This window comes from Anomalospiza imberbis, chromosome 5, assembly GCF_031753505.1.
Source record: "Anomalospiza imberbis isolate Cuckoo-Finch-1a 21T00152 chromosome 5, ASM3175350v1, whole genome shotgun sequence".
NCBI classification, from domain to species: domain Eukaryota; kingdom Metazoa; phylum Chordata; class Aves; order Passeriformes; family Viduidae; genus Anomalospiza; species Anomalospiza imberbis.
In genome coordinates this window covers 12,486,703-12,514,512 of record NC_089685.1, presented here as the reverse complement: position 1 = coordinate 12,514,512, position 27,810 = coordinate 12,486,703, and the positions used below count along the sequence as shown (strand labels likewise).

Below are 27,810 nucleotides of genomic sequence, written 5' to 3'. Positions count from 1 at the left end.
GATGGAGAGAAACAGCACAAGTTCGTTTGGTGGGTGCTGCCATATCCCCCCCAAAATCATCTCTTCTGCAGGCTCAATGAGCCCTGCTCCCTCAGTTTCTCCTCACAGGGTATGTGCTCCATCCCAGACCATCTTTGTGGCCTCTGCTGAACTTCCCCCAGTAGATCAGCACTGCCAAACTTAATTAGCAAATTCTGCTAAGAAAAGGGTCATTGTAGAAGCATACATTGACTGCAAGTCCATTTACTTAATACCTCTCTGTTCATTTAAGGATTTCAAGAATTTTAAAATCCATGGTAACTACAACATTTCTTCTTTTCATATTGGAAAAGACATATGTTTTGTGGTTCGTGAATGATAATTCAGGTGATTGAATAATATCTTCATTGAATATAGGCTTTAAAAGACTACATAAGCAAAATTTAGGAAAAGCAGTATTTCTAATACCAAAAAAAGTACTATATTCATTAGCTTGGGGTTAAATATAGATTTCAAATAGTTAAAAATATTCAATGCATTAAAAATCTAAAATTAATCAAATTGATGTTTCACTAAATTATAAAGTACAATAGATTGCAAAACCTAAAAAAAGGACAGAGTCTTCTCCCAAAGACTGAAAAAGGTAGAAAACAGGACCTAGTTGTTGGCACTGTGTCAGTAGAGAGACAATGGATGCTTGTTCTATTATTTATATGAGCTCTCTGCTTGGCAGATGCCACTGCAATAACCCTTTTTTTCAAGCATTGAAAAAAATAGAATTTGCTTTTCTTTATAATCACACAATGCAAAATACTAAAATACTAATGAAAATGTTGGATTTCCTGTAGCTGGGAAGAAAGTATTGTCCTAATCTGCTTTCAGTTAGCAAGAATCTCTAAGCATTCCAGTCACATAAAACGAGATGGCATTTTAAAGAATCCCACATCTTTTTATTCTCTGAAACAGAAGAGAAAGGAAAATGAATTTGTTTGTATACAATTTAAAATAGTTTTTACCTCTTGTGTAAGGTATATACATTGTTATGTTGTATCCATGCACCTTGCAACCAAACAGAAGTTTGGTGTTCTTTAGGACAACAAAAAAGGGTTCTTATAAATTGTAATGTGTAGGGGCTGGAGGTGCCTGTGCACACTTCTGTTTCCAGTGTTGTAGTCTTGATCCATCCTCTATAATATGGATTATAATTATAAAATCTAGAATAGAATCACAGAATGGCCTGCCTGTTCCAGTGCCTCACCACTCTCACAGTAAAGATTTTTTTCCCGAATATCTATTTTAAACCTGCTCTCTTTTCAGTCTGAAGTCACTCCCCTTTGTCCTGTCACCACATGCTCTTGTAAGAAGTCCCTCTCCATCTTTCCCTTCAGATACCGGAACAAAATTTCTATAGGCCCTTCTCATTTATTTTCTATTTAAGAATGTTTTATTCAAATCTTGTTTAAAGAAAGTCCTTAAATGTTTATTGAATCAGTCATTTTAATCAACATTTAGGCTGACTTGAGTCCTTTTCCCACATGTGCAGTCCCCAGAGATAAATTCAGAGACAAAAGACAAAGCCAGGTGGCACTTGTTCCTCTTGTATTTACCCTATGTGAAGGCTCATCCATGAAGTAAGTTATTAATTATACTTATTTATTTATATAATTTATTCATGTGAACCAAAACTTCAGCTCAGGACAATTGCCCCAAATTAAATTATTGTTTTTTGCCCTCTAGCACACACCCTGGCTTTTGCTGATCATTTTAGTCCTTTCCCCCTGAAGAGTTTTCACCTCTGATTGAGGTTTTTAGAGCAAGTGTGCCAATTCCAGTCTCCTGAACAAATGTCTACATAAGTAATTGCATCTTACTTGCCAAATTTCGCTGACAATTTCAACTGAATGTGGTCAGGACAGATGACTTTCTCCATAACATCTCAGTGAGGAAACCACTGGGGACAGGGAGAGAAAAGCAGAGTCAAAATTTATATTTCAGAACACAGAGATCTCATTTCTGCTGCTTTAATTAGACTGAACTTGCATGTCAAGTGAAGACTGAAATAACAACTTGGAGGCATTTAACCAGTGGATGGAAGCCTCCCACCCAAGTGCCTTTGGATCAGCAGTCACGAGTGCTCTGTGCATTTTCCCTCCTGGCCCCAGCACCATCTCCCAGGCAGGTTTAACATGTCAGTCTGACTGCTCTTGAAGAAATTGTCACTGAAGGTTCCAGCTCTGGTAGGAAACACAATCCAAAATGCACCCCCTCATAACACACAGTAAAAGGTCAATAAACCACCTTTGCAGGGCACTGGAAGAAAATGGTTCACACTTCCACCATGAAAGGCTGTGCACAGCACATCCCCATGTTCCTGAAGGCCTCTTCTCCATTGTACTTACAAATTATTTTATTCAGAGATCCCTTAATTAGGCAGTATTGGAGGAGAATATATTTTTTAAAGACAATGGGTTAAACAAGACAACCCTACAGAGATGATCATGCAAATTTAACAGTGCATTAAAAATCAACCCATTTATTTGCACAATCAGGGCAACTGTCCACCTCTGGGCATCGTGGCTGTGTGTCCTTTCCACAGATGGAGGTGGCAGAGCCAGGCAGCAGAGGCAGCACACAAGGGTCAGTCCCATGTGGCCTCCTGCCTCTGCTCTCCTGAGCCAAAACACTCTCTTCAAAATGCAACCTGTCGACAAGAGCATCTTAGCACCCCATGTGAAGCCAGTGTGAGCTATGAGATACTTCAGCACAAAATGCCAACAGCAGTCATTGGGTATGTGTTATTTTCTGCTCCAGCCCAGGCTCATACCTTGTCTAGCATCAGCTGTGTCCCCCACAGAGGTGGGGAAGCAACACAGTCTGTGCTGGCATCAGACCTGATTTCAGGGGCCACCACTGTGGGGCTGGGGAAGACCAACCTCAGCTTCATACAGTCACTCACCGATTTTCTTGGAGCCAGTGTTGTGGATGTCACCCTGAATTTCCTTGAGTAGGAGCAGCCACTAATCATTAGTAGCTGGCACAAGGTTAAACTCTGCTAGTGCAGGTAAGAAATAACCTCCTTTTCTTTGATCCTGTAGAAAACCCTCTTTGGTGCACCATGAGATGGGGTATTTTACTGCAGGGCACCTGAGACTTTTTGAAGTCCTCTCTTGCATGAATTTGTCCCAGTGCTCTCCCTCACCAGGGAAAGGTGCAGATAGCCAAGCATCTGTGTAAGGGCAGAACAAGCACCAAGCATCCTTATTGGCATCTGATTTTAACTCAAATAGTTGTGGTTTAGGAAGGACAATTCTTTTAAAAATTGCTGTAATTGATGTATGGTGTTAGCAATGCCTTGAGCTGCCAGTGAGCCTTGGCGCCTGATGTAGTCTTTTTGTGTTCAGACCTCTTTATTCCTCTGTAAGCAATTCATTCCCTTTTGCATAGCCCCAAGCACACAGATAGATCTAGGCTAATGGAAGAGTGAGGTTAATATAAAGAGGAACCTTATTACTTCTAAGTTGTTTTTCTTTCAAAGCTCTCACTTGCCACATCAGGATGTTCCTCTTCTGGGAACAGGATGGGATGCATCCCATTTTTCTTTTATTTCTCATCCCTTTGGAAAGATTAATCCCTACTTGGAATTTTCTCTGGGTACGTATGGAACATGTATCTTGCCTTTTGGCTGACCGACACATTAGATCTGATTAGTCACTTGCCCTTTAGCTGGGAATAAATACCAGACAATGTCAGAGTGGGACTACAGACTGGTGTGGAGTAACAACAAATAGTAGTAAGTAAGTGCCCTTCCTCTAAGCAATATTTAACTACATTTAAGACAGCATAGAAACTTTTCCAAAAAGCACAGCATTCAGTTACTGGAGATATATATATATGTCACAAAAGCAAAACCCCAGATTTAACAGTTGAACAATTTTCTTTCTTTAGTAGAGTCTCTTTCAAGCATTGCCAGTATTATTTTTGTAATAATTATCATAAATATTATGAAGTTTTTAGATGAATGTGAATACAGGAATTGAAATGAGTTTGGATATGTTACATGTCTTTGTAAGAAAAGAATCCAAATTCACGATCCACTTCTGTGAACCTCACCTGTGAGGTAGGAACATCACCAAAAAAGAATGTTCAATACAGGAAAGGTATATTTTGAACTTCTTTCTAGAAGTAGCTCAGTTCCTGCGTAATTGTGCTGCATTATTTTCATTTGCTCCATTAATAAAGCACAAATACAGAGAAAATGCAGCAGATAATACTGGTAAAGTGGCAGTAGCAACACCCTTAGCAAGTCTCTGAAGCTGCGCTGTCGGCGCTGATGCCCATGGCAGGAGAAGTGCGACGTGAGCACAGGCTGCAGCAAGCAGTGCCCCCCTGCACTGCACTCCTGTCCCCAGGGTGCAGATCACTCCTGCCATGGAACAGCAGCAATTGGCTCCTGGTCTGCATTGTCAAGCAAGGGGTGACAGACACAGAAAGATGCCGATCACTCAGCTGGTTGCTGGCTCTCTGCCCAAATCCCCTTTTTCTCACACGCATGCAGAGATCCAGTAAACAGTACAGAGTTTGGTATTATTGGTATTGCTTGGTGTTTGTTTGCATTCAGACACATACTTGAGCTCTCCTCTGCATGTGGTCTGTGTTCCAAGAGTTTGCTGTTCTCTGCCTCATAAAGGAATGCTCTGGTTGCCATCGTTGTTGTGTACATTGTGAATTGTATCCTGGGCTGTTGCATAAACAGCATCTCTGAAGTCCTGGTCCACTGCTAATAAAAATTTCCTTTCCCGCTGTCTGCAAAGAGACACTCTTCCACCCTGACAGCTTGGGGGATAGAGCTGCTGTACAAAATACCTTCTGTGCCTTAGGTGTGCCTTTTTCTTGTATGTTGAGCCAGGGAATCTCAATGCATTAAATTCCCACACTGAGACACATATGAAGAACCTGTGTCTTGGTGCTGCATTGGCCACAAAGTTGGCTGTGGGGTCCCCTACCGTTTCAGCTACCAGAGGAAGCCACCATATTTGGTCTTTCTAAAGAAATCTGGGCACATGTTTGATTTTGGAAATTGTTTGGTCCAATTCTGACTTGCATGACTGAGTACACCTGTGTGGTAAATTGCAGAAATGTATGTAGTGATCCTACAGCTTCATTCATATTCATCACAACAGAGCTTAAATAAATACTTTAATTCATATTTTTAAATGAGACTTAATTCCTCAGCTCTCTTGCCTTTATGTGCTGTAGCAGTGTATTTGTTTTTATTTTACTCTGTACTTAGCACGGTCACTGGTCTTGTCAACAGAAATAGAAATGCTAATGTAGAACTATAGCATGAAGTTCTGTTGTATTTTACGAAAGCACTGAAAATCTTAAAACAGTTGCAATGGGGGACATGGTAGGGAGTGCAACCAAAACCTCACACTGGTGATGTGATCCTGGGACTGTGGCCAAAATAGTGTCACTGCCAGGTGCTGCAAGGCTCCAGCTTTACATCTGCCTCTAGAAGTCCAAGGTGGAAAAGGCGACACACCTCTCCTTCCTCAGGCAGAGGAAGAGGGTGTCTAAACGCCCTAGGAGCATCAGATCAGCATAGTTTTGCATTTCAGGACACACACATTGGTGTAAATGGAGCTTTCCTACATGTACAGAAAGCAAAGTAGATACTACAGAAGCTTTCCTTTACTCCTATTTGTATTCTGACAGTTTGAAGATGAGTTTACCCTGGACATCCACTGTATATGAAAAATTTAGTATTAGATGTGTTACTTTTACTCTTCTTCCTTTTCAGGGTAACTGGCCTAGTAGCCAAGTAAAATATAATGTATTTTGGTTTTCATTTTCGCACCATTCCTTTCTGGTCTTTTCTGACATTTCATAAGCAAGCTAGGCATGATCCATTAGAGAGGGCACACTGCTGGCTGAGAAACTGCACTCATAAAGTAGCTTTCAACATCTTACTGTTGAATTGAGAGGCCATTTTAAGGAATTCAAATGGATCTGTACTGAGTCCATTAATATTAATTAGAGAAAGGCTAAAGAACTTGTATGAGTCAAGACAGATATTGGAAGAACTTTGGCTGAAAGAAATCAGACTTCAGATGCAGCACTTGCAAATACTGAAAGGTTTTGAAATCTCTGAGATAATATTGATGTTGTGAAGTATTGCACTTGGAAATGAGGGATTAAATGAGCAACTGGAAAGAAAGTAAAACAATTACTGTTAGCATGAGAGCTCTGTAAGAGAAAAACAAATCACATTGCATTATATTTCTACCTGATCATAAGGAAACAGAATGGCAAGTTTTGTGGTACATTACATGCCTTCTAGCTATGGGTCACTAATGAGAATTAATTATTCTTTAGACAAAACTTTTGAGGCCTCAAATATAGAAACTCTATGAGCAGCTACAGATACATGTCAAAGATATCCTTCATTACATGACAGTGATTTTTATTACCAACCAAACCATTTTGGTTTAGGAATTTTCTTTTGCTATGCACAAAACAATCACTGCAAATTATTCTATGAATTTAGAAGAGTACAAAAAGAAAAGAGAAAGAAAGCAGAATGGGACTTCCGATTTGAATACTCATACATAAAGATATACATATACATGTATAAATAAGTTTATATTATTTATTGTTGTCTTTTTGTATGTTCACAGGGCTACAGCTACTCATAGGGGCCAAGTTATATTCAAGGATGCCTTAGCACAACAGCTGTGTGAACAGGGAGGTAAGAGTCACCATAATTCTGAACACATCTGGCAAATGTGGTTTTCCATTGTACCTGCATGTCAGTGTTACTCTTCATGAAAGCTATTCTACAGAAAACCTCATATCAGGATCTTATTTACATTCTTGAAGCTGAGTTTCTTTGGCTTCATACTTCCCAGTGTCTATCCAGGTATCCCACTTTTTCTCTCTGATAAGTGTTGGGGAATATACAAAACTTTAAGTAGCATTATGCACATGCCTGAAATCAGCCATTAATAGCCAACATTTCTTTTCTGTCAGAACCAGGAGCTGAGTTTTAACCTTCACTGTATTAACTTTAAGCAATATGGCTGCAGGAGAAGCTTTGTTTACTATCCAGCTCACACATGTACTTGTGAAAAATCTGCCTTCCCATTTAGTGAAAGTAGGCCATTGAATTTTTGCCTGTCACGTACAACATTTGATCATTTTTATAGCTAAGCAAAATGTTTGACTTACACAAACTTTAAAAATCTAATTGTTTTCACAGCTTACCCTTTCAATGAATAACCTAAAAAATAAATGTCCTGTTGTCATCTGTTGTCTACAAACAGTATTTTGTTTTGAACCTGCTTCATTAAGACAGAGAGAAGTAAAGAAGGTAACCATTATTTTTGGTACAGGAGAGAAAGGAATTTCCAGCAAAATATATATCAACAAAATACATCAGCAAAATTCCAGTGAAATTTAGATCATAAAATATATTATATATATTTTATATCAGCAAAATTCCAGTGATATATCCATGTCAAAAGAAACAATGAAACACAGGCCAAATGGCTTAAAGATTTTTAAATGGGAAATGTGTTTTCATATTAACACACAAGAAAAAATCCCATAAAACACATTTTTGGGTGCATTAGAGCTATAAGGTTGGGGTTTTTTTCCTATGAGTTTGGCAATATGGTTTTTGCAATAAAAAGCTGTTGAACATTATTTCAGGGGCATAACTTGAGTTATTCATATAAGGTATCAATAGTAGCTCAGTGATAATGAGGAAAAAATATTTCAACTTTCAAATTCAATATTCAAGTTTTCACTTTTGTTGTAGCTCAATGGAAGTCAGAAGAGGGATTCAGAGAGGTGAAAAAATGTCAGCTAGCAGGCTAGGATGTTGGTTATACTTTGGAGGAAATAAAAATATGTAACACAGTGCTGGCAATGAGAAGGGAGTGTTATGGTGATCTGCATGGAAAGTGACTGGGCCAGCAACAGTTTTGCTGTGGAGATGGAAGAACATCTGGAGAAATTAACAGGAGGTAATTGTGCACCTGTAATGGGAGTGTGGAAGTGTAGAGTTTCAGTGACTGGTGTGTGGGGACCTGGAACAGAAGTGTTGGCAGGATCATCATTTGGGATGTGCTGAGGAGGATGGGGAGGGTATCTCACACAGGCTTCTTGCTGGATGGATGTGAGTCAAGAGTGGAAAAATGAATATGCAGAGTAATCAGCGTAAAATGACAAAAAACAGAACAGAAACAGATTAAATTCTCCAAGGCAGAGTGAGCATGCCACAGCCAAAGACAGTCTGGGGCAGCCAGAACAGGTAAGGAAGGGAGAGGGAAGTAGGAGTCATATTGACGGCAGTGACACAGAGCTGGCAGTGACCACGATGGTGAGAGCTATGCACAAGCAAGCTGAATGGCAATACATGACTGTCAGTGTCAGAACTGGCAACATGGTCAAGGAGAATATGGGCAAAGCAAGAAGATTTCTCCCTGCTAGAAGAAAATACCTTGGTAAGCAGAGGCAAGAGAGTAGATATCCATCTATACAGACTTGACAATCCTTCTTCAGACATTTTGTTTGCTGAGATTTCAGTTGGAGAGCTGACAAAAGAAATTTTTATTCTTTCACCCTTCTCTGCTTTACAGTTCTGCAATTTTGGAGCATAACCTTACCTCAGATCAACATTTTAGCAACACTTATGTTGGTTAGAACAGTAAGACCTTATGTTACTGTGTGCTGTCCTTGAGTTCACAGTAACTCTGCAGAACAAGGAGAAAATAGAACTTGGGTATTGGTTGTATTCAGAATATAAAGGATGCTGAGATGTCCCACTGGCTGCTCAGCTGTGATACTCTCTTTGCTGCCTCCTCCTCCCATCCAGCCACTGATAGCCACGTCCTGCACCAGCTCCCTGAAAGGGCCTTCAGCTTCCCTACCTTGCCACAGTCTCCCACATCCTTATAACTTTTTCTGTTTCCCACGATTTTCCCAGCAATTCTCTTTGCTTTATACACAGTCACTTCAGAGACATCCTAGATTTATGATCCCCAAAGTGTGTGTACGGCAGTACCTCTGCAACCCTTGGATTTGGCTTAGGCAAGGATCACCCAAGGTGCTGTGAGCAGTGGACAGTGTGTGACAACTGTAGCAGTGATCAGATTTCCCTGCAATACTGATGTGCAAGATTCTCAGTTTTTCTCTTGGCTCTTGTCCCACATTTTTATCCTCACCATGGCTTCTCTCCCTTTGGTTTCCTAGCTCAGACACAGTTTCCTTGACTTAGCTATTCAACCACTGCATTGCCCATTACCCTTGCTCCCACCCCATCCAGGCTCTCCTCTGCTTTTTTGTTCTTATTTCTTCAGCACAGTGTGCATTTCATTAATCTCTAACCACTGCATACTATTATCATCCTTATACTATTAGAATTAATTTTCCTATTCATAGAAAAGAGGCTTCCTTTGAAGTAGACCTTACTTTATTTATTCCATTTTCATCAACACCGCTCATGTAAACAAAGGATTCTTTCAGGAAGAATTAGTGAATTTATTTAGATGCAAATATCATATTAATATATATGCAAAACAGCAAGGTAGATTGACATAAATGAGGTTTTATAGTCTGTTTCTAGCCCTAAACATTACTATACTTAAATTGTGCACTGAATAATGTGACATATTAAGTTAAGAAAAATAAAACCACAGGGAAACTTCATAGATTTATTACCAGACATCATCTTAATAAGTATGTTCACTGGAGGTGATATCAGACTTCATAACATCTGGTAAAAAGGATGTACATGAAGATGTGAAAGTAGCAAGGAATCTCAAATTCATGTTTACTGTGGTTGTCCACCCTCAGATGTACATTAATAAATCCTGATAGAGTTAATGGAATTTGTGCAGTGAAAGTGATTTTTTGTATTTTGAAGAGAATTAGAGGATGATAAAGAGTAATGTTAAGGGATGGCAATGCCATATGTATAATGTAAATGTAGTAAGAAATTATGTCATAGGGAAAGACACCAAACAAAGTAAAATAATTGCTTAAAAAGCTCTGTGTTCAGAATATAATACGTATTTTAGGAAGCTAGGGAGATGTTTGAGAGCTGATGTAAGCTTTAAATTTTATGAGAATAGTATTGAAGAAAGAAGTCATAAAGATTATCATAGAAAAAGTTCATCTGGTACAAACAGGAAAAAACACAAACAAACAAAAACTGTATAAGAGAATCTAGAAAACATAGATGTCTTGTCAATACTTTTAAGGATAAATAAGGATCATAATGACTGATTATATTCTTGCCAGTAAAAATATATTTAATAAACCATGTATTTAACTAATTGATGTAACATTAAAATAAATTCAAAATAAGGTAAACTTACTCTTGTGCATGTTGATTCATATTTATTTCTGACTTGAGTAGAACAAAAATCATACATTAGTAAACAGTGGCATAACTAAAATGGACTTGACAAGACATCAGACTTGGCTGCATTGCATAGTAGAACTCAGAAGAGTTTAGATCTGCATGAAAATAAATATGTTGCTGGGAGAAGCAGCTGGTGGTGTACAACCCCACCTGCCTTTGCCACACCAAGCAGGGTGATAGCAGTTAAGGAGGCTTTTTCCCTGGAACACTGTAACTTTAGATCAGTAGCGCCATTCTTTGGAAAAAGGACTATAGTGGGAGATTTGAGTGCATTTTAGTTCTGACTGACTAGCAGAGAATCTCAGAACAGTAAAACCTAAAAGATGGAGAAGATGAAGGAAGCTGTTCCCACTTAGTGCAATATATCATTCCCTTCTGCATAATTCCCAGAATTTTTTGCAATCTCATGTTCAGTGCCATGGGTTATAGGACTGGGTTCCCTTTCTTAAGAGACCCATCTACAGTCTGACAGATGTCTCCATACTGAAAGAAAATACTGAGAATTGGCCCAGATTCTCTTTTATTTGAGAACTTTTGCCTGAATGTTTGTGCAAGACCCTTTAGGTGTATTTTGTACCTTCTAAAATTTAGGAACACTCTGAAAAATAAAAAAAGCTAAACAGATTTCAGGATCTCAGGCTTGCATTTTACAAGCTCTCAGAGCAGTATTTTACAGGGCAGAGGACTGGAATGTAGAGCTGGTGTAAAACTCCTCAGTTCGTGTGTCAGCAAGAATAACACGGCCTTCGGGCAAGTCCCTGACTCCCTGGGGGATGCTCACCCTCTATCATTCAATAGCAACTTTGTTTACCAGTAGAGAGAAAGTGTTGGAGGGAGTCTAAATAAAAGCATTTATTTCCCTTTTTATCTTCATCTGGCTGCTAATGACAGGGAGATTAGACTTCATAATCTGCAAAACAGAAGATACCTCTCTCCACACCTCATTTGTCATGAATTGATGAGCAACAGCTGATGGCCCCTGGCTGTAGAACTCTGAGCACAGTGTTTGTCTGGGAGCATGTGGGCATTTGTGTTACTGTAATTCACTTTCCCTTTATATTAAAAAAAACCACAAAGTTTAGAGTTCTGAGGAAAAAAAAAAGGTATATTTCTTAGTGGTTTTAAGAGTATTTTCTTATGCTGCATTTTCCACCTATGTACAGTCTTGACCCCAGAACTCTATGGAAAATCGGTGTCAATAGTACAAATGTATATTTCTGCGTTTAATTTGCCTTATGCTTGCTCTTTTTATCTGAATGGGAACTAATGTTACTTAACAGTCAACTATTACCATGTTTAATGATTTTGTTTCTTATTTTTTCACTGACAACAAGACTACCAACAAATTGTTTCATTCCTCCTCACTTTCCAGTTTCTACAAGATGACATTCCCTTCCCACTTATTTAACATTTCTCTCCCTTCCAGTTTAACCAAAAAGGGGCATATTTAAATTGGCTTAACCTTTCAGCAGCCTTATTTCATCCACAGAAAAATTTAACCTTTTACTCCAAAACATTCTTCCATTCTCCCTCATCCAGTGACACAGAGCCCTACAATGTCCCCATTGACTTCTGAATTCCCCTTTAGCTTCCTCAAGATTCTCATGCTTCCAGTTTAACTGTGGCCTTTCTCTCTCTGAATCACTTTGTATTGCGTCCTTTCTTTTCTGCTTTTCCTTGCCAAAAGGGACTGTCTTGTAAGACAAGGCAAGCACTCTACATTTCCTTACATTTTCTCGTATTGTATTTGCTGATACCTCTTAGATTGTGACCTCAGTTGAGCTCTGCTTCCATTCTTTGCTCAGCACAATTCATCTCTTGTAAAGCTCTGTATACACCCAGGGTGCTGGCTGAAAAATCAAATAATAAATTCATTTACTTCACTTTTTTAAAAGGTATGACATTCTCATTCAAGCTAAGATGCATTTTGGAGCCACACAAATACTGGTTTTAAATTTAAAACCATCCAACCATGTGCCTAAGGAACATCTAACAAAGTGAATAATGGTTTAAAATATGAACAGAGACAGTCTTTCTTTTTCCCTCTCAGTCTGAAGTATTGTATAATTCCTTTTAAATTTTAAATTTATATCTTTGCACTGTATAACTACTCTGCACTGTATAATTTCTTTTATCTTTGTCATATTGTACAAAAATCTTCAGTTGAGTTTAGCCATACTGTATGGCTTACGGAAAAATTCATGTCATTTTCAAGTAAGTAGTTCTATAAATTGATTAGAAAGGCAGATCTGAAACTATTTTAAACAACTACAGTCACTTTTGTGTTTTATTTTGAATTTCTATTTTTTGTGGGCCTTAAATATAACACTTGAAGATCATCACACTTCTGTTTTGCAATGAAATATAAAATGTAAGACAGAAATTATTTATAGAGAGAATAAAGTCTATTTTTATCACTCATTAAATGGTACCTTCACAGTCTTTTGTCATATTCAGTTCAGGAATTTGAATGGATTACAATCAGAATAACTGTGGCAAAAGTATCTGGGTTTCTTAGATCCTGTAAAGATTTAGAAAACTCTCCCCAGCATAAAGTCTATACTTGTAACAACAATCTTTTTGTCTAACATGAAGTGTTTGCTTAGTTCCACCTCTAGTTTTTAAATGATTGATCAGTAGCATTAGTATGCACCTGCACAATTTCCTTCCTTTCATTCTATTGGTAAGCAGTTTTGTTGTGCAATGGTGGAAGAGCTGTTTCAGGAAAAGATCACAAGTCTGTATTTTTTAATCACATAAACAGCCAGTTTTATTAAATAATGGTGAAGTCAAAAGAGTTTGCAAATGTAAAGATGCCAAGTTTGTGCTATACCTGTGCCTTTTTGCTGAATGCTGAAATTTTGCATAATCACCTCAGGAAGTGTCAGTCATGACTGTGTGTATCCTGGGCTGGAGCCCTTTCCACAGAAAGCCTCCTTCAAAGAGCCGTGCCACACAACCTAGAGTGAATGACCTCCTTCTCATTTGGAGGTCTGAACTGCTCTCCTTGGAGAAGGTGGTCTCTTTCTGCTGAGCTACTTTCAAAGGCCAATGAAATTTGCTTGGGCAATTGGTGAGTCTGCCCATGACCCTGGCGTGACCACGCTTCTCGTAGGTGAGCACTGGCAGGATGGCTCTCAGCCACCCCTGTGCTCACAGCAGATCACCCCTCAGTACAGCTCTGAAACTACTGAGAAGGGGGTATTCAGAACATCAGGGACAGGGATTTTATTTTAAACCTAGCCTCTTGGAACAGGAGTATTACAGGAGTATTACAAATCCCATGCCATGATGTGCCTCTTTTCCTGCAGGCAAAATACAGAACAGTTTGTGTTGCTCAGTCTGGGAAATAATTCAGTTAATACAGTATGATCCATTTCTTTTTGCAAATAATTTTTAAATGGTTTCTGTTGAAATTTACACATTCCCGTAGAGAAACACAATACCTGGGGCTGCAAGGGACAAATGCAGTCTTTTTCACAGTAGGATTCACCAGCGCAGTCCAGCACTATTCTGGATTCAGTGCCAAGCTTAACATGCAATAATTGTATTTCTCCAGATTTTGTACCAGCATGATGAGAGGTCTTTGGCCATTGCTAGAGTCATTATTGGCATTTTTGCTAGGGAAGACAAAGCAGCATAGGTGAATTTCTTGTATAAAAATGGAGCAAGTTAGTCATAAAAAGGAAAAAATATTTCCGATTTCTGAAACAACAACAGACTCTTAAGAAGGTATTTTCTCTCAGCTGCAGTAAAGTTTCCCATGGTGGTTTGCAGTTTTTGTGTGTATATATATACACACACACGCCGTTATATATGCATGCACACATACCTTTATATGCCTATCTATGTATGTATGCATGTACATATATGTGTGTGCGTACATATACAAAGATATGGATATATCTACATAAGGTTAGGGGAGAGTTATATATACACAGATATATGTATATATTTATATGGTTAGTGGATGGTGTAAAACGTGTCACTCCGTTAAATGGAAGTTTTCTGTCCAAGGTAAATCCAGATTGCTTGCCATCATTTTCTGGTCTGCAGATACCTCATTTGTTGACTGCTCAGTCTTCTTCATCACCTACTTCTCCATGAAATGTTGCAATTTCATTACAGAATGGCCTGCCTTCTTGCAAACACAGTATTTAAGGACTAAGCAGGAAGAGAAAAACAAAATTCTTGAGATTTGTATTGGACTTTCTATTCAGATGACTATGTGTGAGAGCTCTACACAGATTGCTGTATTCACTTTTATGTTTATTTTTAATCTATTTTAATTTGTCAGATGTTAGGACAGAAATTGCAGTAATTCAGTATTTTATTGCACATATGCTGAAGAAATCAGGAGTACTGCTACAAATTAGGTCAGTGCCCAACAAAAAACACAGAATCATTAAATGAATCCTGGCTTCAAAAATTCTCTTTTTTTGGTGGTTTTATTTTACCAAAGTCCAAAAGACAACTGGAGATACAGATCCATGGCTGAGGTACTGATAGACAAATAGGTAGCTGTGGATATTCTCAGTTCAGTCAGAGAGAAAAAGAGAAGGTTTTCTAACCAGGCGAGAGCCTGGGAGACAGTTGGGAAAGAATGTAAATAATTCTCTAATCTATCTTGTTGTTCACATTGTTTATAGATATGTTCTGCCACCGTGCGTCATTCACGGCACACCAATGGTGGGAGATGTTTTTACTCTAAGACCAATGAAATTAATGCACGTGTTCTCTATAAATAGAGCGGTGCATTTGAAATAGAGGGGAGTCCATTCTCTAGCCTTTGATTTGGAGTCATTCTCGTTACCGTCCTGCTCTACAGCGACAGGTAGCTGCTTCCCAGGAGCTTGGTTATATGCACCCCTTTGGCCTTCATGAAAGAGATGTAACCTACTTTGGAGTTAAGGTCCGGCAAGGCTATGGATGTGGTAGCTGCCATGGAGTATCTAACACACTGTGTAGCCAGTTTCTAGATTTCCCCATATATTTTTATGTAGTAGTGCCCTTTCAGACACAGTCTGGTTCCATTTGTGTAATGCTACACCAAGACTCCTGTTGTAAAGTGTTGCTAGAAGTTTACTCAATAAACTTGTGCCATTTCACGTGCCCCCCAGGCAGTGTGTCTTTACAATAGTCTGGTGTTTCTTGGGAGGTAGACATCTACTGGGGAATTGATCAGCATTGCCTGCAAAAACATGCTTTCATATAAGTGTTTGATATTGTGATTTGCAGAGTTAATCTGTTACTTGTTGCCCTAGGAATCTTTGGATTACTTCCCCCAATAATATGCCCAGTAAAATGTTGTTCAGTGCAGTATAAAAGATCAAAGTATGACATTTTTTGCGCCTCCTAGACTATTTCGGTTGTTGAGCATAATTTCCACTCTCTTTGTCAGCCTTTGAGCTATTGAATCTTAATCCAAATTATTTTTAACAATAGCTCATCATTCTAGACTTGAATTGATCTTTTTTACCTTACTGTAAAACCAGTACTGACTTTCATTTATTTCAATGCTTATTTTAATTAAGAGAACAATTATTTCTGTTTTCCTATTATGTTTTCATAACTTTTGGGGTCTATCACATTTTTCCCAATTAAACTACCAGGATAGCTGATTTAAGAGAATATATACTGTACAATTTGTTTTAAGCTGAATTGATTTTTAATGCTGCAGTTGAGCCCTGTTGATAGAAGAGATTCATGCACTGTGTGTTTTTGTTTTCCACAGCCCCGACAGAAGCTCCCTTACATCCTCACCTAGGTAGGTGATTTGTCATTCTTACTACTTAAACTCAGAGTCATTGACTTTATTATACTTTAAAAATCTGTAAAGTCACATTAAACTTGGTCTGAGGAATTAAAATAAAAATGAGATTTGTATAAAAGTGAATGAATTGTATCTAATTCTGATTAGTTGCTTTTTCATTGTGGTTTTTATTGCTCTTTATTGTCTTTGACTCCTTGCAGTGTGAGTGTATCATGCTGCATACCTTTTGGTCCTAGTTATGTGTTAGAGTATCTGTTTGCAAGAGAAACAGGACTGGAGCATCCCTGCTATGTAAACAGGCTGGAAGAGTTGGGATTGTTCTGCCAGGAGAAGGGAAGGCTTCAGTGACACATTAGAGCACTTTCCAGTACTTAAGGGGCTGCAAGGAAGCTGGAGACGATTTTTTAAAGGCCTTTTGTAACAGAACAAGGGGGAATAAAGGGCTTTAAAATGAAAGATGGCAGGTTTAGATTAGCTGTCAGGAAGAAAATTTTTACTGTGAGGGTGGTCAGACACTGAAATAGGTTTCCAGAGAAGCTGTGGATGCCCCATCCCTGGAAGTGTTCAAGGCCAGGTTGGATGTGATTTTGAACACTCTGGTAGGGTGAGAGTTGTCCCTGCCCATGCCAGAGGTGTTAGACTTAGATGATCTTTAAGGTCCCTTTCAACCCAAACCATTCTCTGATTCTATGACCCATAACCTTCAGTGTGGGACAGCATCTCACACCAGGGCAGGGTTACTGTGAGGAAGGTTTTGTGCCAGTGCACCTCCAAGGTGGACCCTGGATCAAGGCACTGCTGCTCCTGCTCTCCAGCCCTGCATCCACCAGCCCTTGTGCTGCGATTTGGTTCATCCAGGACACAATCTGGCATTCTTCCTCAGTTTAAAGAGCAGGTGACAGTTACTTCATTCATTTAATGGAAGTATTTGGAGAGAAGGATCTGTCTAACACAATCATAGGTGCCAAAGTTTTGGGATTTTTAGTGAGTTTTTTTCATCATCATACATAAATGAGACAGTAAATCTAGGTGGAATATTGGAGTCCAAAGTTTGCAGAACAGTGGTGAGAAATATTTGCATAACATAACTCACAGTTTATGTTCCTTAGATAAGTTGACCTTTACTGATAGCTGCTGATAGCAGCAGAGAAATTCCAATGAGCTCATGGATTTTTTCTTATGAGTTGTCAAAATGTACCCCCTGACTATAAGAGCTGTAATACACTCATTAGGACTTCTCATCAATTCTTGTGCCCATGTTTGCAGAATCTGGATATGGAAGGATTTTTTTCTAAACATTTCGAACACCAACAATTTGGAACAAAACTTCTTAAAAGATTTAGTGTGACTCGAGGACTCCATCTTTCCATAGCCATCACATTTTCATTATTGGGGCACTTTTAAATTTTTATGGTACTATGATCCACGGTAAGGAAAAAGCCCCTGTAACTAAGAAACCCTGGCTTTCATAAGTAGCATAACATAAAAACCAGATTTTTAGAAATCTAGAATGCATTTTACAATGCATTTCTTCAGGTAAGGCAACATATAGAAAGCATGGGATGATTGCACTGGATTTTCTTTTCATATGCTGCTTTGTTTTCTTTGCAGCTGAAATGCACAGTGACAGCATTATCCTGCGAGATGACTTTGACTCTTACCATCAGCAAGAATTGAATCCTACCATGTGGTGAGTTTCTGCACTCCTTTACAAGCATTTGAGCAAACAAAATCATTATATTTATTGAATTAAATGAAGTATAAACTAAACTGTGGGTTTGCTTCATTAGGACCTAAATATTTTGGTTTATTAATTAATTTATTAATGAGTGACTGAAAAATTCTATGCATATTGAAGTGGGTGAAAAATTCTTGTTGATTTCAAATTTTTAACTAATTCAAAAATAGAACAACTAGAGCTGAGCTCAGTGAATATTTATAAATGAAGATTTTGGTTTCCTGAAAACAGAGTTTTTCATCAAAAAGGGGAAGAATTTCAATAATTATACTTTGTTGTATCAATTTTGGGGTTTTTTTTATTTATTTCATGATGTACATGCTTTTGGTGAAGCTAACTATAGCAATAATTTCTTCTAAACTGAAATGAAGTGTTTCCAAATGATTTAAAAAATAATGAGAACCCAGCCCCACTCCCCCCCCCCCCCCCCAAACCCTAACTGGAATAAATACCTCTGTCGAATTTTCACGTGATGAAAATGTTTGAGGTCGAATTTCTTTTTTTTTTTTTTTTTTTTTTTTTTTTTTTTTTTTTTGTGGAAGGCACACTTTTTGAGGATTTTGTATTGTATAAGAAGGAAAACACTTTGCTTCTCAGTTCTATACAGCAGCTTCCAATTGCTAGGGCTTGGAGGGTTTTGGGATTCCTGAATAGGGTCATTCATATTATCACAGTCTTTGAATCAGCCAACACAAGATGTTGTCATTCTTTAACCAGTAGATGCTATAGAGGAATCTCAACCTTCCCATGCATAATAAGGCAGGTACAGCTTAGGACAGGTCAGGCCTCATGAACTGTGACCATTGTGAGAGAGCTCAGACACCATCTCTCCTTCTGCTCCCCCATTCTCTGCCAAGTGATTGCAGAGCCCCAACCCATGCAGTGGTTCAGAAAACAAGGGAAGAGTTGAGGAAAATAATCACTTCAATGTTAATAAAGTCAAATATCAATCCCTGGGAGGGCTGGACTCCTTAAGTCACTGCCACAGCTGTCCAACAGTAAACAACAGGACAATATGGAGAGATGACTGTTGATGGAGCCTACAGGAGCAACCCCCCCATTGCTCCCTTAGCTCCAAAGATGGGAGTGGGAAACAGGGTCAGACTGTTAGCTTTTAGTCAAATGGAGTGTTCTTTTAGCAAAGATAACTCTTAGACCTCTGAATCTTAAATATTAATAATTTTACCACCACAGTGACCATAAAGATAGACAACAGTTTCATATGATATATGTGTACGAAGCCCCAGAAGAGGAAGTTATACATCTCTCTTGGTACAATACTAATTCTGTTCTGTATAGTGAATATACATACAGTATATAATACCCAGATAAACACCTCTTGGTCATAGTATGAAGTTTTGAAGGTTGGAGCCTCCTTTTTATATAAGATTTCTGAGTTTTCTATTTCTTTCAATCCTATTTCATAAACATAACAAAATTTATTGTTTTAATTCATACAAGACAGAAATATTTTACTGGGTTAGTTTATCTTGTTCAAATAAATCCTTGATGAGCATTTTAGCACTTACCTGCATTTGTTAGTTAATACATTCATTCTGTGACATTAATTTTCCTTTTATTAAGAACTGTCACAGCTGTCCATCTGTGCAGGTCTTTCATAGCTTAACCATCTTATGTAAAAATGCCGTAGTTTACAGAATTTTATGGATATTTTTATTTTGAACATGCTCATTTTAATAGGCTTTAATGTGTGCCTACAATTTTTGCTCCTCTTGTTCCTTTTGTATCAGCTCTTTAAATGCTTTTTCTGGACTAGAGGCATTAAGGACGTGTGATACTATAAAAAAAAAAAAACTCTTTATGGCTATGGACAGATCAAGGACTCTTAATGGGTTGCAGAATAGCTGCCAAGGTAGATAGCTTTAGCAGCAGTGTGGTAAATGGACTTGAGTGGAAAGAAATGAGAAGAGGCATTATTTCCCTGCAGATGCCTCATAACTCACAGAGGGCTTGTCTGTTGGGAGCCTCCATCATTTATTTATCCATTGCTCTCAACTTTAAATTCATCCTTGCTTATAGAAGTCTCAACAGAGAGATTTCAGATTAAAAGAGCCCTCAGTCTTCTGCTCCTTTTGTTCCCAGAATGTAGATTTGGTCCCTCTGGAACAAACTTCACCACCTTGCTTGGTGAGTCAGTGCAGAGAGGTGGGTACTAGGAGAGAATCCAAAACCTCACCACAATCGTGAGACAGATTTTCCTGTAATAGCAGAAAGCCAGCATTTTCAGCAATGCTAGACAGAGGTGGAGCATGAATAAAAGAAAACCATAATGATGTATCGTGAGCTTTTCAGCAAAAAGAATTTCTGCAGTGGCTCTGCCTCCAGTGAAGATCCACTTAGAGGCAGAAAGCTCATTCTCATTTGATTGTCTAGTGGGAGTAAAATCAGGAATTATTAACAGTTGTTGCCATCCACCCTAAAATTGCGTTTTTTCCCCTGGCAGCTGCTAAAATCCCATCTTTACTACAACCAATTGCAGTGAGTGCTGGAGCAGCATTTCCAGCTCTGCTCGTCTGGTCTGTGCGGAGCAGCTGCCTCGTGTGCACAGACCCCAGCAGGGCTGTGCCCCAGGGCCCCCTACACCGAGCCACTCTAATCGTTTCTGAGGCCATTATTTGTGTACAGATGAACAGAGAAGTGCTTGTATTTTCCTCCAGTCTTTTCTTCCCAAATCCTACATAACACTGGCTTGGAAGTGATTAATATTTTCCCACTCCTCCCGCTTCCCCTTCTGGCATGTGCAGCTCTGGCAGAGATGTACCGTCCAAGCGCATCAGCTAAGCAGTTTATATCCTCTCTGTGTGTCCAATTTTATGAGTCCCAGCAGAGCCAGTGTGTCACTCCATTGCTGGGAGAGGCCTCACATCAAATAACTACTTTGCACAAGGGCACTGTATGATTTCGAGAGTGACTGCCTGCTCTTTCAAATGCATTATAAGACACATCCTTCCCAGCAGCCATCTGTTTCTTTGGAGGCTCAGAAACAGAGAAGGAGTGGCTGCGAGTGTTTTTGGAGCTGCAGGAGGAGAGAAAAGAAAGGCTCTTTGTAAAAGAGAAGTCACAGCACCACAGTTCCTGACCTAAATCAAAAATTTGGTGACTGACAGAAAACAGGAGAAACTGCTAAAGTGGGAAAGGGACAGGGAGAGAGGAGGCAACAAGAGAGGACACATGCTTATGTGAACATAGAAGAAACATAGTACAAAGAATGAGGATTTCTCTGCTTGGAATGCAAGAATGGAAGCATTTTCTCATTTTCTTGGGAAACCACCCACTTTGAGAATCTTCTTGTATGGTGTGTCCAACTAATGTTAATAATCTTTTCTTCCAGTGTCCAGTCATGTCAGAATATGGTCATTCCCACAGTCCCCAGCCCATAGGCAAAAGCCTTCTTATTTAAGCAAAGATTTCCTCATTTCTTGGGTTTTATTTGCCACCAACCTTACAAAGATCTCTTGTCTTGTGGAAAAAATATGTTTCACACCATCATAAATGTCCAATGTATTATATATCTGACATGTACTAGCTGAAGAAGTTAAGGTAGGTGAGTGATTCCCACACCACCACAAATGTAGCACCAATGTCCATGCTCAGCCAGCCACTGCTGACTTGTTGAACTAATTAGAAGTGTTTAGTACATTTTTCAATTAGAAAATTGAATAATACAAGCGAATAGTGTCCATGAGACTTTCTGAAAACTGACAGGACACTGTTAGTTCAGAAAGCTCAGGAACCATGGAAGTAACTGATTTCTTCAGTAGGGAAAGGGAATCTGCACCAGTACCACTTGCCAGGAAATGGCTGGATGAGTAGAGGTTCAGTGTGTGTAGTATGAAGAAGACTGTCTAGGCCATTGAGCATCTGCTTCTGTGACCATCTTGCCTCCATGTAACCTCATAAAACTGCAGTGGAGAGCATAAAGAAGGTGCTATATAAGAACTAAACCAGGCTAAACGAGAACAAATATTTTAAAAATTCTGTTTAATCCTATGATAAATGATCTAATCTTAATAAATGCATAAATTAGTAAAGAATAAATGTTGGCATTAATGCATATTTCTGTATAAAACAGTTTTAATAGTAGGACTAGAGAAAGCAGAGGATTCAGTACATTTAAAGGAGAAAGAGACAGTACAGAAGTGTTTTGCTGGCTAAACTCTCCTTCCCAATCTGATGTCATGTTTCATCTCAAAGCCTATCAGCACACCAAGCAGCAGTCACTTACAGAAGGCACACTTGTCAAAGATGACATGAAGAATAGTTGAGCATGTAAAATCAATCAATAAGAAACAGAGATTCTCTTGGTCATCACTTCTTCATGGCATATGAGAAATGTACAGGTACTGCGATATTTCCAGTGGCAAAGAGGTTGAGGAAAGCTTTGTGACAGGAGAGAGAGGTCCTAAAGTGGTTTCCAAATTGCACTAAAACTGTGGGATTAAACTTCAGAAAGATTTATGTTTAAAAATCTCTTGGCAGTTTGAAATGTTTATCTTCTTTATGGTTCAGACATCACAAAAGACATCAGTCAATATAATGTCCACATACTCAGGTATTGCAGAGGGAAAAGGAATGACAAATAGAGGTGAGGAAACAGCAGATGTTTCCCCCTTAGCAAAGTGAAGAACAATAGCAGAGAGAGGTGGGACTCTCTAAGCCAGAGATGAGAGAGATGGCAGGTCTGTGGAGAAGTCATCTCGATAAATGTGACACATGTCAGCAGCAGCAGCAGCAAGGACCAGCTGTGAAAAGAAAGCCGAAGTGATTTTAATGTGCTAAGATTTTAGACCAGACAGGTGAGAAAGATAATGTAGAGAGCTGCACCCAGCCAGGGCAATTAATACTGTCTTCTGTTTGTATAAATAGAAAAGAAATTAACCTTCCTGTCTGCAGCAGGAGAGGAGCAAATTGGATCGTTTCTAAACACATAGTACTATGACGATGATCTGAGGAACAGCAGATCAATTTTCTTGCTCTTCATGCATTCTTGTCAAGCTAATGAGCAGTTTATTGTCAAAGGTAATGCACTTCAAAGACAGCACAAAGGTTTGAATCAGGATTGCCAACAGCCATCCAATTTTGTACAAGAGGAGACATCCTAGAAAGGACAACCGATGATGAAACTGCTGTATTAGCAGGACAGTGTTTCTGGATTTCCAGACAATATTTCATAGACCACATTACAGAAGTAGAACACTTTTTATCTGTTGAAATATGAGAATTAGAGAATTAAAATATCCCTTGGATTATGTAGCCTGACCTTTCAGGAAGGACTATGTGGTGCCTACAAAGTATTCATGGCAAAGTTTTCCTGCCATATCTGTCTCTTTGCACGTATCAGGAGTCCAGGTAGATGCTCCACTATAAAATTCAAAAATGTAGGGGCATACAATGAAAACAATTTTTATAACAGCTAGAATCCTACAGAATCACAGGAATTCTTCTAGTTCCTGTCCCTCTGCTCTTCAGTTGTCGGAACTTGGGGATCAAGTGAAATTTAGATAGCAACAAACCATGTCTCCTGTGAGCTCTGCTTCTGTGCTTTCTCTAAAAGTACCACTTTATTCACTCACATATTCTCTTCTTGCCTTTTATTGAGAAATAAAATTATTTGCTGACTGTGACTTCTGTAAGTAAATATTAATTCACTGATGTTGATTTGAACTCCACTACTTTATTAGAACGTTTTATTTTGCTGCTTAAATTCAAAGTCCTAAATGCTATCAGTGTGAATTTCTGAATTAATTCACTGGCATGCTCATTCAGGAAAAATAACTCAAACATTTTTATGTCTGATGTTTTTTCTGGAGTGCTTCCCTAGAGGTTTGGTATTTAAGTTGAGCTTTGGATGCCCAAAGGCAATGTTGGCCAGCACCATTGCAGGCAGCTTGTTGGGGATCAGGAGTATATTCAATGCTTTTTGAAAATGTGATCCTCATGCCGAGATCTGATACCCAATCCTAGAAGGTGGGGGAGGCAGCCCTTTCCTTACATTCTGCAGTCAGGCTGCCCACAAAGTCCTTCAGATTAAATTAAGAAGTATCAGGACAGGTGTAATTATTTGTCTCTGAAGAGACCAGCCTCTCTGAGATTTTCTTTATAGTTTTTCCCCTAAAAGGTGAGCAGAGTGGCAACTCTTTTACTAGGAATATGGAATATGACAAATACAAATAGAAGCAACAGCAAATGCCATGTTACACTGCAGCCTCAAGCCTGGCCTTTGGGGAAATAACCCTGCAAGCAGAGGGGGGGGCTGATCCCAGACATTTGTCCTCAGCTGTTCTTTATGGTAACTCCATGATGGTGGGTTTATGTATGGTAAATCAAATGTTCACAAGAATTTTGTAAGAGTAGCTTCAGGGTAAATGATACATGTGAGATTTCACCTTGGTTTCCCATGGTGAGATGCTTTGCATTCAATGAGCAGGGTCACCCCACTTTAGAGGAGGCGCAATTTGCAGAGAGCCAGCACTGAATCACCAGGGCCTTTCACAAGAGACAGCTCCAGTGGCTCATACTTACAGTTGCCCTACCTTTGTGTTCAGCACCAGGGTAACAAACAGCCCAATCTGAGCACCAAGACACAGCAGTCTGATTTTACAGTTTACACGGTCTCAAACATCCAGTCTCTGATTTCCCTTCTGAACATGGTGTGCTCTCCCTGCAGGTCTGAGTGCAGTAACTGTGAGGTTGGGGGACACTGTGGAGTGATAATGCACGGCAATGCTGCCACGTTCTGCGAGCCATACGGTCCTAGAGAACTGGTAAGTGAGGTGCCTCCTCTGCCGGGGCTCGGGCTGCAGGCTGGGAAGCTGTGTCAGCTGCAGGCGTCTTGGTGTGCTTTGAAAGTTTGGTATTTAGCAGAGATGCTCTTGAGCAAGGTGATAGGTCCATGGAAGTACACCCAGAAACATCCCAGTGTTTTAAACAATAGATGCTAACCAAAGGTTATTGCAATAGCTGCAATAACCTTTGTCCCTTTGCACAGGACAATCTCTTGATCCAGCATGTATCCAAGTCATTTAAAGTATCTCTGAAAAACTGAGAAGCCAAGGACATAGAACTGTGTTTTCGAACTGGCATCATTTTCTTTTTATATCCAACAATTAAATAGAGACAGGGTTCATTTTTCTTTTATTATTTTATTAGTCTTGTCCCGTTTTTTCTTGTCTCTGTTGACAAATGATAATTTAGTTGTAAAACATCACTTGTGAACATTGCATCCTACAGACTTAAATGCAGCCTGGAGCAAGCACCTGCCAGTCTTGGGGAAGTGTATGTAACAGATTGAGTCATGATGAATGGGACAGAATTAATTTTGTTGGGGGGTAGTTTGGTCATAAAATTTCTGTAAGAAACAAGTGCAATTTGCATTAACTGGAGGTCATCTGGTTGTGGGAAATGAATTGCAATACATAAACCAATGCCCACATGCTGATGCTGAGCAGCTAGCTGCAATGATGTACGTATAAGGGGAGCTTTGGAAAGAACTGAAAAATTAAAAGACCAGATCAAAGCCCATGTAATTCAGAATTAATTTTCATGTTTTCAACAGTCTTCTGAATGGAGGGGGAGGCTGATTAGAGCTATTTGAAGAGCAAACATGGAAGAGGGCCATAAACAGAAGTGGTTTTGGCCTGGCATCTTCCCTTCATTTCAGACACTGGCAATTCTTTTCACAGGGTTAATTTTATGTCCTTAAATGGGAATTACACAAATGCAATGTAGATATTGCTGATGTGATGCATAAAAGTCATAAACCCATATAAAACTAATTTAGAGATTTTACAGATAAAGAAGAATTTCCCTTGCAGCCAGCTCCAGCCCGGGAATCCTGTCAGGGATGTTAAATGGCCTCTCTGCTACTTTGCATCCTGTTTGAATGTGCTGTGCTTTGCTAACTGCCTTGAGAAGGCATGCATTGGCTTATGTCCTGTGCAAAAGGGAAGTCACACCACTGGGGTATTTTTCCCATTTTTGACATTCATTTTTAGCTGTAGTACTGAGCATAGACAACACTACATGGAAAAAAAATCTATTTATGACGTTTAACAAACCCAGGGTCCCAGCTCTGAGGGTTTTGAACTGTCATTAATTAGCTGTCTTCTCCCTGCTGATATGCAATTTAGACTATCCTTAGTAATCAAGAATTGCCTTCAAAATCCAGTCTTGGACTGTATTTATAATATTGCTGTGTGGTAAAGTAGCACTACCGTGGCATCAGGAATTTGGAAAACATTTGTTATGCTACCAAAGTGGTGTGATTAAATAATCATCTGAAAAAATCATCATGCTTATAAACAGTTACCAGCCTAAAAATAAAAGTATTTATAAATATTATGGCAGTGCTGCAGAAAAATTAAACCCTTCTGCAGGAACATGCTAATGGCTTAACACCATGGATGAGCACAGGAGTTTTCAGGCCAGAGGTGTGATCTAGTTCTATTTTTGAGTATGGACATACATTTAAATACCTGCTGTCTTAGAACCAACCTGTTTCTCATTTTTAGTTGTTTTGGCAATTTCACAGCATACCTCTTTCTGTCACAAATTTTAATACTGGTTTCATTTCTCCATGATTTTTATCGATCCTCTTTTGACCCTGCTTGAAATCAATCATCAAATCTCTGTTCCTGCTAATGACTCCTAGTACATGAAATACTGCTTTAAAATACTTAGTCAAGAAGAGTTGAATTTGCAAAATATTTTACATCAACAGCTCTAACAGCTGCTGATTTGCTACCTTGACCTCCTTCTTTCCTCCTGATTTCCAGCAGCCACCTGTTACTGCAGGCAGAGGGTTTTTAATGCCAACTGTCTCTGTCTGTTGGTGAGAATTTACTGCTGGCAAAATCCTGGAAAGGTGTATAGCATCATAGATGTTGCAAGAAAGGAAAATATCTACTAAATTCTCCCTACCATGCTCTCTTCAGTGTCTGAACTAAGCAGTCCAATGCAGAATTTTGCAAAAAAAATGTTTTAAGTCTAGTGCATTTTCCCAAAGCATTGCTGAAATTATTCACAGCACAGTCTAAATCTACAAGAATGTCTCTTCTGTGATAACTGATATGTTTAATTTCTTGGTGATATGAGCTACTGAACCTCAATAAAGGTTTTATTTTCAAACTATAACTTGCACAACATAATTACTTGAATTAAAATGAATATAATAGGCCTTCTTAACTTGAATCAGAAAGTAATTTGTTATTTGGCAGGGTAAGTGTGATACCTAATACTGAATCGATCCTGGCAGAATGATTTAAATGGGAATGTGACTGTATTTTTAAAGGGACTATGTAAATGCAGCTTTCCTATTCTTTCTTAAAAATTAAAATTATCTGTTGTAACATGTAGTATTTTATCAGCTAATCTTCAATGCATTTCAGTGAACATCCAGTTCCTTAATATTGATAAGAAATTCTTTTGGCTATGTAATAGGTATGTAGGAAAGAAACAAATCACACCAAAACCTCACACCAACTCATGCAGATCTCTATCCATTATTTTCAAAGGCATCATTTAATGAATAGCCCAACCAGGTATGCACTGGCACTGGAAGGAGTCCAGTCCCTTTTGCTCTTGGATGCCTTGCTTGTTAAGTAGCAGTATTGTTAAATTCAACTTTCAAAATAAATTGAAAACAATTAGGTGTCCTTCACAACACACTAGGGCTTTTTTATTTTATAGCATTTTCAGGAGAACCATTCTAATTTGAGCTACTGAAATATGGAGGCATTCAAAGAAGGGAGAAAGAGAGGCCTCAGGGGAGGGTGGTTTACTGAGTACAGGGTGAGCTGCTGGTGTTTCTCTTTCTTTTTCTCCACCTCTCTGGATGTCAGCAGTGGGTAGATTCTGTTACAATATTGCACT

At 38.9% G+C, this 27,810-nt stretch overlaps 1 protein-coding gene across 1 annotated transcript in view; it reads left to right on the top strand.

Annotated features, from left to right (window-relative positions):
• RELN (reelin) overlaps nucleotides 1–27,810 on the top strand; it is a 275,790-nt gene that overhangs the window by 105,821 nt on the left and 142,159 nt on the right. The window contains exons 4-7 of the mRNA XM_068189636.1: nucleotides 6,657–6,727; nucleotides 16,143–16,175; nucleotides 17,793–17,871; nucleotides 24,608–24,704. Of these exons, the coding sequence (XP_068045737.1) occupies nucleotides 6,657–6,727; nucleotides 16,143–16,175; nucleotides 17,793–17,871; nucleotides 24,608–24,704 (280 nt within the window). The remainder of the gene's footprint in view (nucleotides 1–6,656; nucleotides 6,728–16,142; nucleotides 16,176–17,792; nucleotides 17,872–24,607; nucleotides 24,705–27,810) is intronic.